Source organism: Gymnoscopelus microlampas (genome assembly GCF_963454915.1).
Source record: "Gymnoscopelus microlampas genome assembly, chromosome: 19".
NCBI classification, from domain to species: Eukaryota; Metazoa; Chordata; class Actinopteri; order Myctophiformes; family Myctophidae; genus Gymnoscopelus; species Gymnoscopelus microlampas.
Genome location: NC_139956.1, coordinates 12,034,557 through 12,047,046, shown reverse-complemented (window position 1 = coordinate 12,047,046; position 12,490 = coordinate 12,034,557). Strand labels below are relative to the sequence as shown.

General features: G+C 41.2%; 1 protein-coding gene across 3 annotated transcripts in view; it reads right to left on the bottom strand.

The window, feature by feature from the left end:
- The window catches only part of mpdz (multiple PDZ domain crumbs cell polarity complex component), a 103,933-nt gene that overhangs the window by 44,261 nt on the left and 47,182 nt on the right, over positions 1-12,490 (bottom strand). For all 3 annotated transcript variants that reach the window (XM_084042677.1, XM_084042678.1, XM_084042679.1), the window contains 7 exons: positions 12,037-12,148; positions 11,092-11,290; positions 10,313-10,354; positions 6,552-6,647; positions 6,110-6,190; positions 4,773-4,950; positions 4,310-4,420 (listed from right to left, as the gene is read on the bottom strand). In XM_084042677.1, coding sequence (XP_083898803.1) covers positions 4,310-4,420; positions 4,773-4,950; positions 6,110-6,190; positions 6,552-6,647; positions 10,313-10,354; positions 11,092-11,290; positions 12,037-12,148 — 819 coding nt within the window. The remainder of the gene's footprint in view (positions 1-4,309; positions 4,421-4,772; positions 4,951-6,109; positions 6,191-6,551; positions 6,648-10,312; positions 10,355-11,091; positions 11,291-12,036; positions 12,149-12,490) is intronic.

Genomic DNA, 12,490 nt, shown 5'->3' with positions numbered 1-12,490 from the left:
ACTTAGGAACAAGCTTTGCGGGGCAACTGGGAAATATGGGCTTTCAGCACAAGGGAAAGGAGGACTCCTTTTTTTGGAAAGCCTTTGCGAAAGATGATATGATTTGCTTGGTATAACACAGGCATATGCATGCACAGGAGGTAGAGTTAGACATAATGGGAAGTTACACAAACTCACTCTCACACACGTGTGCACACACACACACACACACACACACACACACACACACACACACACACACACACACACACACAGACACACAACAGCAATTGTGTGCCACACAGATAGGAACCCTATCTGTCACAAAGACGATGCAGAGTGTGCCAGAAAGTTTAGATGGTGGGAGTGAGAGACTTTTTAAACTAAAGTTGCCCCGATGCAGTTAACTCCACGTTAACTCCTCCCTGTTGGTACTCAATGAAAACCAAAAACAAACACATTCTTTGCCAATAGTACCTGAGCGCACACAAAACACTGTATAATACCCTCCCTTTCCTTTCTTGTACACTCACTCAAAGGACAGATCAATGGATCGTTAACACAACACACAAGGAAAGCACAAAGGAAAGCATGTCAAGTAAAAACATACACACACACACACAAAGACACAGTGCCACGCTCTAACCTGGGGCTGGGCAGGTACTAAGCAGGTTTGATTAGTGCAGCGAAGGGTCAGTCCAGGGCGGCTATTTAGCTGCAGAAAAGGCAGGGGCGTTTTCTAAAAGCAAGACAGGTTGAAGGATATTTAACATGAAAGGGCAGAGCACTTCTGATGAAATTGAATTTGGGGACCCGGCGAGATGAGGGGGAAAAAAGCAGAAACGGTGGACAGAAACACTTTGGTGTATTATTCAATGCGGCAGCCATTAAAAGCGAGCCTTATCCTTGAGCATAGCCCAATTCTCTGTGTGCACAAAAATAAACCCCAAAAGATACATAATAATGCACGGTCTCTTTCTGTGGAACAGTTTAACCCATTAAGACCTGAAGCCGAATTCTACGAATGTCTTCTAAATCCCGACAGTATTCGGAAAAAAACATGTTTCTATATCAGTGGCGCTCAAACTTTTTCTTGACAAGGACCCCTAAAATGATGTATTCGGCCGCGGGCTCGCATCTCAAAATATTTTGTTCCAGGGACCTCCAGAAGCAAAGATTAGAGTTAAAAATGTTCGCTTTAGAAGAATATATATATTCAAAGATTTGCACACATTTTCACGATTTTTCAAAAATAGCCAAAGTGTAAAATAAGGCTTTTTGGCTCAAATCAAAAAATGACACAGATGTGTTCCAGGTCTTAATAGTTTAAAACAAAATGGTTTAGAGACTCCTCCGGGCTACCTTGAGATTATTCACTGCTTACAAGAAAAAGACTGGGAACACTTTAAAAGGCAACATGGAGGATGTGTTATTATACTCTCTACTGTAGGTGGCCTCCAGTGGCTATATTTAAGAAAGGCATTACTGGCCTGCCTGTAGCGGTTAAAGGCATTATCTAATCAAAATAGTGTTTTCCAGCTCTCTTAAAGTCAATTGTTAAATTTTTTGAGCTTAAAAAAATCTGAGTATTATCGGAGGTCTCAGAAGCCGTCTGTGTGGGGGGGAATAAGAGAGGCTATAGCAGTGGTGGAAAGTTACCGAGTACATTTATTCAAGTACGGTACTTATTAATTACTACTCTATTCTTACTCAAATGGACCTGAGTTACAACTTTACATGGACTGCTTTTTAGCGTCTACACCAAATCTCTTCGCCAAAAATAGCCGATCTACAAGCTCACAACGTGTCGCAACTGCTATTTTTGGCGAATGTTCCCCCCCAAAATAGGTATGCTGGGGTTACATTTTGAGGTACTTTTACTTTACTCAAGTATTTCCATTTTCAGATGAGTTATACTTCAACCGCAAATATTGCACTTTTTACCCCACTACAATTATTTGAAGATTTTAGTTGCAAGTTACTTTGCAGATTTAGATGATTACTACAAAACATATACTAACCATTTAAGCCCTATTTTATACTTCAGCCGTTCGAAAATTGCAGATCTACAAGTTTTACTTTGGTACATGCCCATACTTTTGTACTTTTATTCAAGTAAAATTTTGACTAACAGGACTTTTACTTCTTTATGGTGGTATGCTGCTTTTACTTAACCCATAAAGACCTGAGGCCGATTCTACAAAATGTCCTCCAAATCCTAACAGTTTAAAAAAAAACTGATTCTATATCAGTGGTTCTCAAACTTCCTCACGGTCAAGGACCCCCAAAATCATATGTATTTGGCCGCGGACCCCCATCTCAAAATACGTTGTTCCAGGGACCCCCAGAAGCAAAAACCCGGTCTTAATGGGTTAACCCATTAAGACCTGGAACTGTGTCATTTTTAGATTTGAGCTAAAAAGCATTATTTTACACTTTGGGCTATTCAAAAATAGCAGATATACAAGCTCGTAGCACGGCACCGAGTGCCGCGCTACGAGCTTGTAGATCTGCTATTTTTGAAAAATCGTGAAAATGTGTGCAAATCTTTGAAATATATATATTTTTAAAGCGAACATTTTTGGGTTAAGTAAAACAACCTGAGGACTTCTTCCACCACTGGCTATAGTGGCTAATATAGAGAGAGTCAGAAAGGGGTGGGGGGTGGGGGGTACAGCTGGATTGCCTCAGGCACATACAGGAGAGATTGAGTGTGATAGATAGCCGATCAGATCAAGAGCATGGGGGGAGACAGAGAGAGAGAGAGAAGGATTACCTGGCGTTTGCGATGTGGCATGCGTGCTAAAGCGTTGCTGTATTTCCCTACAACAACGGGTGATGCGGCCGGACTATATACTGACTCGGGCTGAGGGAGGCGGCGGCGTATGGGAACAGAGATGGGGGCTGGATCGGTTAATAGGAAAGGTTGAAGGGGCTAAAAGCAAATGCTTGGGAGTAGGCTATCTCACGGCCTGTCATAAAGCATTAAAGAATATACTCGACTACCATGCGGAGATGCAGAGGTGGGAAGGAAAGGAATTAAGTGCATTTACTGTGCTTAAGTACAACCTTGAGGAGCTTTTAGGTTACTTGAGTATTTTCCATTTTTCGACACTTCTACTCCACTACATATCAGAGGCAAATGTTGTACTTTTTTACTCCACTACAATTATATATATATATATATAAATAAAATAAAGACATTCACACATTTTGAAATATCTTAAAGCGATAGTTCACCCCCAAAATGACTTTTTTTCTATCGATTAGTCACCCCATGGAGACTTGAATTCATGGATATCTTTTTGTTTTTGTCCCATTCCTAAGTCAATAATTTGATGACCAGTGGACCGGTAGGCAGCGGTTCTGGTAGGAGACACACAGGAAACTCTTTGAGTCTCCCACCGGAACCGGCTGCCTGTGATCAATTTTTCATCGATTTTTTGGGTGAACTATCCCTTTCAGTACAACTTTGAGGAGCTTTTAGTTTACTTGAGTATTTTCCATTTTTCGATCCTTCTACTCCACTACATCTCAGAGGCAAATGTTGTACTTTTTTACTCCACTACAATTATTTTAAAAAAAAATGATTCTATACTTCAGCAAAAGAAATTCACACATTTTGAAATATCTTAAAGAAATGAGTACTGTTGGAGATAATACCACAGCCGAGCCAGTAACAGAAGTCCCTGCAGTGGAACTACAGTACACACTTTGAACTTTCAAACTAGATTTTCGAGCCATTTCCAATAACAACAGATACAATATGCAGGCCCAGAGGTGATTTTCAGAGAGGACTGCAACCAAGGCAGAGGCTGCCCACATGCCAAAGAAAATAAATGTTATCGCATTCCTTACCAGGTATAGGAATCTGATCTAGCTCCAGCGACTGAGCTTAAGTAGCTGCCCTTCAAAAGCAATAAACCCTTTTCAAAGCAGCTTTGGCCGCTGTGGAAGGACTCTATTTCAAAATGGCTCACATTTCAAAACGGAATCTGTGTTTTGCTTTTGCACTTAAAGTGCTTTTACATTGTAAGCACCAAAATGCAAAGTTAAATTGAATGAAAATAAATGAATAAAGGAAAAATATTTAATAACACTATATTTAAGTACTTACCAGTGGTGTTATGACACCATTCAAGTATGAAGTGGTCAAATGTGTTTGTATTTTACATGTTGCTGTTAAGGTCATTTACTCTTTTGCTATTTCTTTACAGAGCAATATTGGGTTGGAAAAATATATTTTATATGTAACACACAGGTTTTAATGCTGGAATAAAGCCATCACACGTCAGTCCCCTACAGGACATGAGGTGTCGTTTTCACCTACCCTGGGTCTGTGGATAATACTCTGGACCAAGAAAGAGACAGGGTTGCCTGCTCTACGGATGGCCTCCACAGCCTCTTCATGACTGGCATCTCTTAGGTCCACTCCATCCACCTTTTTTAAGTGACAAGAAGAAGAAGAAGAAGAAGAAGAAGAAGAAGAAGAAGAAGAAGAAGAAGAAGAAGAAGAAGACATCACATCAAAGGTTTGACAGTATCTTACTTAATATGTAAGATACATAATATGTAGCTTGACCTCCAAACTTATATAAACATGTTTATGAACACTTCACTGTTTTGGGAATTTAAAATTAATCTTTAGAATAATGCAAGTTATTCTAAAGAAGTCTGCATGACAGCAGTATTTCATATTGTGGTAGTGCTACTTGCTAAGTAAAAAAAACAACAACAACAACCTTGTCGTACCTCTTCCAACAGTGCTCCAGGGTTAATGTTTGAACTCTCACCTCTACTATTCTGTCTCCAGTCTTCAGGGTTCCGTTGCGTCCCGCAGGACTGTCTTCCAGGACGTGTTTGATGAAGATGCCCCGCATCACCTCTCCGGTGCTCAGCCGGCTGCCCATCCCTCTGCCTCCCACGATGCTGATGCCCAGAGACTTGCCAGCCTCTCTGAACAGCTCCACTCTGAGAGGCAGAGGAGAAAACATCACCATGCTGCGTTTTTGTTTACAACGAACAGTTCCACTCAGAGAGAGAGAGAGAGGAGAAAACATCACAATACCGTGTTTAGAATGAAGAGCTCTACTCTGTGAGGCACATGAAACAACATTTCTATGTTAAAGATGCGCTGGTGCGCTCCTCTTCCCAGCTCCCGAGCACCGCGCCTTGGCGGCCAGCTATTGCGGCCAGCTATTGCGGCCAGCTATTGCGGACAACTATTGTCTGCTTGAAGCGCACAGAGCCCTGGGCGCTTCAAGCAGACAACAGTTTAACTTTTGTAGCGGAGGGCCAGTCATTTGATAATCGATTTTAATAAAAATGGTCTTTTACAATTCTGTAAATATAGCAAAAAAAGCAGATCTACAAGCTCACAACGTGTTGTGGTGTGACGCGTGAGCTTAGAGCTTTTTGGGGGCTTAAGTGGCTAATCAGACTACCGTAATAGATTTCATTTGAAATTATAAAATTCTAAATTCTATTTCATTAATTGATATAATATATACTTTTTATCTTTTAAAGATGTGCTAATCAATGAATTAATCAATTAATTAGAAACGTTCTCAAAACTGTGTTTACAACAGTGGTTCTCAAACTTTCTTTTATTTCAAGGATCCCCAGTTTGGTATGCATCAGACCAATATGGACCCCCATATGAGAGTGTGCAAATGGAACCATTTGGACCTGTAAGGGTCCATTTGGTTCCATTTGCACACTCTCAGAGTTACAGACAGGCAACGGTGCATTGGTTCCTCAATCAGACTAATTTGGTGGTGACCCCCTAGAACCCCCTTCAAGGTCCCAGACCCCACTTTTGGGAACCACTGGTTTACAATGACACACTCTGAGAGACACAGGGAACAACATCGACATGCATTCTCCCTAGAATGACTGCATTTAATTGAATAAAAACAAGAGAATGAGACTATACCTGGGCAGAACACTTTTTAATCTATTTTCTACAGAACATCTTTGATTGCAACAGCTTCACACTTCACTCCACAGCCTCTTGTTACCACCTGAGACAATCCCCCAGCTTTCAACCCCTCGCCCTCCCCCTGCTTTTGAAACAGAAGCATCGATACTTAAAAATCCACATTCTTGTGTTTCATGCATAAGTACTCACTTCCTAGGTTGGTTCCAGTTGTTATAAGAGGCACTCTCTTCTCCCTCGCCGTCCTCCCGCTCAGGGAGGTCTGGAATGTCTCTGCAACAAGAAATAAGAAACATTTTTTAGTTTTTTTTAAAACAGCCTCGGCTTTGGTCAAAATGAGCACATTCAAAGGTCTTTCTAATTAAAATTTTCCCAAGTTGACAACGGGTTGTTAAAAACGGAAGGTTCTTTACGGTGGAAGTCAGGCTTCCAATTAAAACTTTATCAGGGACTCGGGTGAAACCCAACATACTTTCTTAACTTTACATGAGATCTCTTCAATCTGTTTCAACTAAGAGATTATTTTTGACTACAGACACTGCGTGGCAGTAGTTCTGTGGGATGCAGGTAGCTGTGCGTGTCAAGCCTATTGCGGTCGTAACATTTTTTTGAAGGAAGAAGTGTAGTGACATACTTTGGGGATGGGATTTCTCCAGTGAAGGCTTCATCTTTAGCCTGCTCAAGGCTAACTTTGTACTCCTCCAGATACTCTGCTGGGACGTAGGTGATGCTGAAAGCAAACACACCCACCGACACACACACACACACACACACACACACACACACACACACATGCGAGCGCACACACACACGCACAAATGCACACACGTGCGTGCACCCACGCACGCGCACACACACACACACACACACACACACACACACACACACACACACACACACACACACACACACACACACACACACACACACACACACACACACAAGTACCAAGTTGAGCCTCAAATAACATACAAAAATCCTACTACTTGTACCACTAAAACCCAAACATTTGTCATCATCACCGTCCCCATCATTCCACATGCACACATTCCACTGGAGTTGGTTCAGGCATGTATGCACGTGAGCATCATGTATCACCATGAGATGACACACGCTCATTTACCAAGACATTAGCGCCGAGGAAGGTGCACTCATTTGAGTCCATGCAACCTTCTCTTTTTTTTCTCTCTCTCTCTCTTCGTTTCTAACACAAAAAAAAAGAGAGAGCCGCTGTTATTCATTTATGGCTGTCTCTCATTAGCATTCAGAAGCTGTCCTGTTTTTCTCCACCCCATCCAATTTTACTGTGCGCTCAAGATTGCAAGCAGAAAATGAACTCGAGTCTATTTTGTCGCCGCCGGATGAAAACCTTGTATGTCCGGAAAACTTTCCTTTTTATTATTATTATATGTAAAAAAATATTGAAAATAGCCGATCTATAAGCTCACAACGCATCGCGACGCGTTGTGAGCTTGTAGATCTGCTATTTTTTAACTACTTTTGTGCGACACTCTTGTATGATCAAGTAGGGCATCAATTTCCGAAAAAAATATGGAGATACAAGGTTTCTGCCCGATTCTGCGACGATTTCTCAGGCAAATGCATTCTGCCTATCAACGGCCCAAGGTGAGATGCCAATGAATTATGTATACACGGCATCTGACTATAGAACACAGATGTGCGCCTTGTTCATAAATGTCTGAGCCAATAAAGTTTTCCACCACCAAATGCATCATGAATATTTCTTTTTTTTCTCTTAAAAAAAACAAACACATGTCACAGAGTTTTGAAGGGCACAGCAATAACTTAATTTGTGAGACACACTTTGCTGTTCCAGAATTGAGAATTTAGGTTTGTCATTGCCAGGGTTCGATTTGTAAAAAAAAAGAAAGAAAAAAGAAAGAGGCGGGACATTTTCTTAAACACTGTACTTACTTTCTATACACGGCTATGTATGTATGTATGTATGTATGTATGTATGTATGTATATATGCATGTATGTATGTATGTATGTATGTATGTATGTATGTATGTATGTATGTATGTATGTATGTATGTATGTATGTATGTATGTATGTATGTATGTATGTATGTATGTATGTATGTATGTATGTACTGTATGTGTGTGTGTGTGTGTGTGTGTGTGTGTGTGTGTGTGTGTGTGTGTGTGTGTGTGTGTGTGTGTGTGCGTGCGTGCGTGCGTGCGTGCGTGCGTATATACACACAATTTTTTTAAAGATTTGACAAATGAAGAAAAACATTCTTAATTCAAATTAAATTGTGATATTATGAAGTTCAAACATTCTAGTCTACATTTCTCAAAAGGAAATGCATGTATTTAGTTCAGTCTGACTAGAACCAGGGGTAAAACATATCCCCACTGGCCATGAAAATGAATGACCCGTGGAGGGGGTATCAAAAACAGATAACAAATTGAACCCTGGCTGGTGCAATGGTTGGGCCCCTTTGTTGCAGGTCTTTTTATCAGCGGGATTTCACATCAGGCTGATTCTGAAGAGCTCAACGATACATTCGACTGACGTTGACAGATCATATAAGCATGCACACAACGGCATGCAGACACAGTGGGAAATGCACCCCAGGCAAGTGTTTTAGGTGAATGAACCATGGTCATTTTGAACATCAGCACATGCAGTGTCAGACACAGGAACATAAATATCAACCAGAAAGGTGCGTTCAGTAGAGCGCAAATCTCCGCCAGGAGGCATGCCCTAATATACAGCGGTAGCCGACCGTTTTCTGGATCACGGCCCACTTGAAAATCTCTTAAGCGCGCGGCCCACCCGTCTCACCTCTTAACCGAATGGCTGCCAGGAATTGGGAATCGCTGCCCTAATAATAATATAAATGTATGCACAACCTGCAGCCATGAAAGCACAGTGTGGCATGTGATTACCAGTTAGCATATTCTCTACTGTCTTCCTGCCGAGAAATCCCAAACACGTCACCCAAAACGTATTATTTTCCAAATCCACCGTGCTCATTCAGCAACTCGAAATGTCAGTGATTTCATGATGGCGTTGTATTAGGCTATAATTTTGGTGCAAGCTTTGCCAAGCGTCAGCACTCTAAAACACTGTAAAAGGGACTGAATAGTGACTCAACACAGCTTTTGACAGCAGTTGACTGGGTGCAGACATGGAGACTGTCATTGGGAGTTTTGGGGGTTGTAACGTTCATGAATTTATATTTTGGTGTTAATCTAACGGCAACTTGTACCGGCTTGTACCTGCATATCTGTCATTGGGTTAGTTCCTGTGCATCCCATCAGCCGGATGGTGCGATTATAGCACAAATGGTGCGATTATAGCACAAAAAAATGGAGAAAAAAAGAATAATACATAGCTGTCATTGGCGGATTGGAAAAATATGCGAAAACTGAGGTCCTGCAAGCGTGCACAAGAAACTATCACGCTGATTGGCCCAGTAGTATGTGAGATTAGCTGTGGACACAGACACACAACACACACACACACACACACACACACACACACACACACACACACACACACACACACACACACACACACACACACACACACACACACACACACACACACACACACACACACACACACACACACACACAAATGCACGCACACACATCCGCCACACATATGCGCACGATCTCCTGGCGGAGATAATGATTCAAATAGAGACAGCGAACACAAGCAAGTTAGTAAGTTAGCATAATGGTAGTTAAAAAAAATCATGTCAATCACATAATCACATAAGTAGGTCGGCAAGCATCTTAGACACAGCAATAGAATGAAGGAATTGTAGTTAGTGGTTAAAGGACACAGACAATCCAGAGATTTATCCAGATAATTTGAACCCATGTGTTAGAATGTGCATGAACACACACCATTATCAGCTTTGCTGCCACAACAAAGAACTCCAAGACAAATTTTAGGTTGATAGTAGCATCCAATCCAATAATGCTGTATCATAATAACAATTAAAGCAGTGGTCCTCAGAGTGGGGCCCGGGGACCCCCGGGGAGCTTGTGAGGGTTCCAGTGGGTCCCCAGAAACATGTGTTCATACAGTTAGCCACTTTAACAGTAGACACATTGGCTATTTTTTATTGTACCTGGCACAAAATATTTTCAGATGGTTGGCCAAAAGCAAATTAATTTTGGCCGCAATTTTATTGTTTTAATTATAATGGCACAGTTTTCTTCAATAATCAGTTGTAACTGACATGAACTGTTTGAGTCAGAAGTGACTTTCTACTTCTTTTTCTGGATAAAACCTTTTTCACCAGACGGGAAGGAAGCCCAGCTTCAGACGTAGTAAATGACAGGAATGATAGGAAATGAAGACGGCAGGTTTTCGCTAGCACACCACCAGCATGGAAGCTAGCCATACTCACACATAAAAGGGGCACAGATCGTCCTCGGGTGCACAAGCAGATCTAAAAAATGTGAAGAGTTGGGGATTTTATGCACCGAAGCTAACATACTGCCAAGTTTAGCACATCAAGCGGTACTTGTAAAATACCACATTAAATTTTTGCCTTTGAGGGAACTTTCACTTTCACAGCGTGGGAGGGATAGTATAGCTTTTTGCTCTTCCAAATTACCCTCCCTGAACTAATTCAGTGCAACCAACGGATATAAACTATTTAGAAATCCATGGACAACATGACCGCTAATCTCTCTCCATAATTGATGCATTTATGAAAGCTTGCACTTTGTTAAAAATTAAAAGTCCCAGTAGATCATCCTGTTAAGAATGGAAGGACGGGCAAAGACACAGTAACTGCGAGTACATGTTAATTTTCTTGTGTTTGCAGTTTGACTCAAACTAATTGATGCATTAATAAGTATCCTTTGTAAGGCTTTTGATCACAGTTTTAACCTCATCTAATCATTCAAGGGTTGTTAGGGAAATAACTGGACCCTCTGTAAGATTTACTGAAAAAAAAACCTTGAGTGGACGGCTCTAAATGTTTCTAAACATGGAGATATTGCAGAAGAAAATATCACTAGAGCAATTTCTTTTTGTAATAAAAAAAAAAGCAATTACAGAGCATTTATTATTATTTTACCACCTTAAAAACACATGTCAGTATTGCATGCATACAGTAAGTGTACAGGAAATATTTATTTTGTTGTAGTCCCCTAACTATTGACCACGATGATCACTTACTCCAGGTCTGGGCCAATGAGAGAGTGTCTCCGGAGCATGGCGCGGGTCTGGGTATTGGACAGGTTGGCAGTGGGCTCGCGGTTGATGGCCAGGATGAGGTCCCCCACCCCCAGGCGTCCATCACGGCTGATGGAGCCGCCGGGGATGATGCTGCGAATGAGCATTCCAAAGCCATGCTTCACGGCGCTCACTGTCATTCCTTGGAGGCAGATCACACACACAAGGACTTTCATGGTTATTTGAAATATGTGTGACTTAAAATTGTTGCAAATTAACCCCCCGATTGTTGAATGCCGTGAACTACAAATTGCATGTGTCGTAGGTTTTAGATTACCTTTTAATAGGGTGATTTAACAGTGGTGAACCGAATAAAACGGAGAGATTCCGATTTTCTCTAAAGAGACAATTAAATCAGAATCCCATTACTCCTATAATATTTGGCCACTGAATAATTAAATTTAACAACTCTCACAAAGGCTGGAATCCAGACACGATTGACTGCAGCCTCTGGCTGGTGTCAAAAAACACATAACAACAGTTTTATATTTCTGTTTAAACTACAACTTTAATGGTGTACCTCATCTGGAGTAAAACTTAGAATAGGAGGAGATCAGAAGGTGTGCAATAGTGACATTTAAATGGCACACATCTTCTCAAGCGAACCTGAACCTTTTGAATAGCACGTATATTGTTTAAAAATCCCATTTTTGTATTCTCAGCCAAGTTTGCTACAGAGAGTACAAGATCCCCCTGGCAGGGTCCAGGGCACCAAATTGAACCTTGTGGCTTGGAAAGTAGCCAAGATAATATCAATAACTTCTTTTAACCAAATCTGGCATTTGTCAAAGAAAAAAGATGAGAAGATTTTTTTTTTTAAGTAAAGGCCAATGCTTTAGTCTAGCAACCTGATTTACATTCCAAGAAGGTGGGAAAATAACCACTCACCCAGGCTGCAGTTGCCCTTGACGACCGTGATGGTTCTTTCAAAATTGCTCCCTGGGGTGTGCACTTCCTTGTCGTCCTCTTCGCCTGGTTCTTTCACAGCAGTGTCCTTATCCTTGAGGGTGATAATTCAACACAGATATTCATCTACTAAATGAAAGCATTTTAGGTCACATTCAGGACCATGCTGTCATCTCCAGCAGAGGCAGGTTATGGGCAGAGGATTGGATTGGGCAAGGGATACAACATAAAATAAAAGGAAAAAAAGCCTGCAGTCAGCATTCTCTCGTCCCTGACTGGGAAGATGTCATATTAGATAATAAATAATCCAAATTAATTTAAAAACAAAGGTTTATTATCAATCATTATTTTGGGGCTTTTATTTGCCCTCTCATAAGACCCCTATCATTGAAGCTCAAGGCAAAGCTCACACAACAATAACAGATCTTTCACTTTC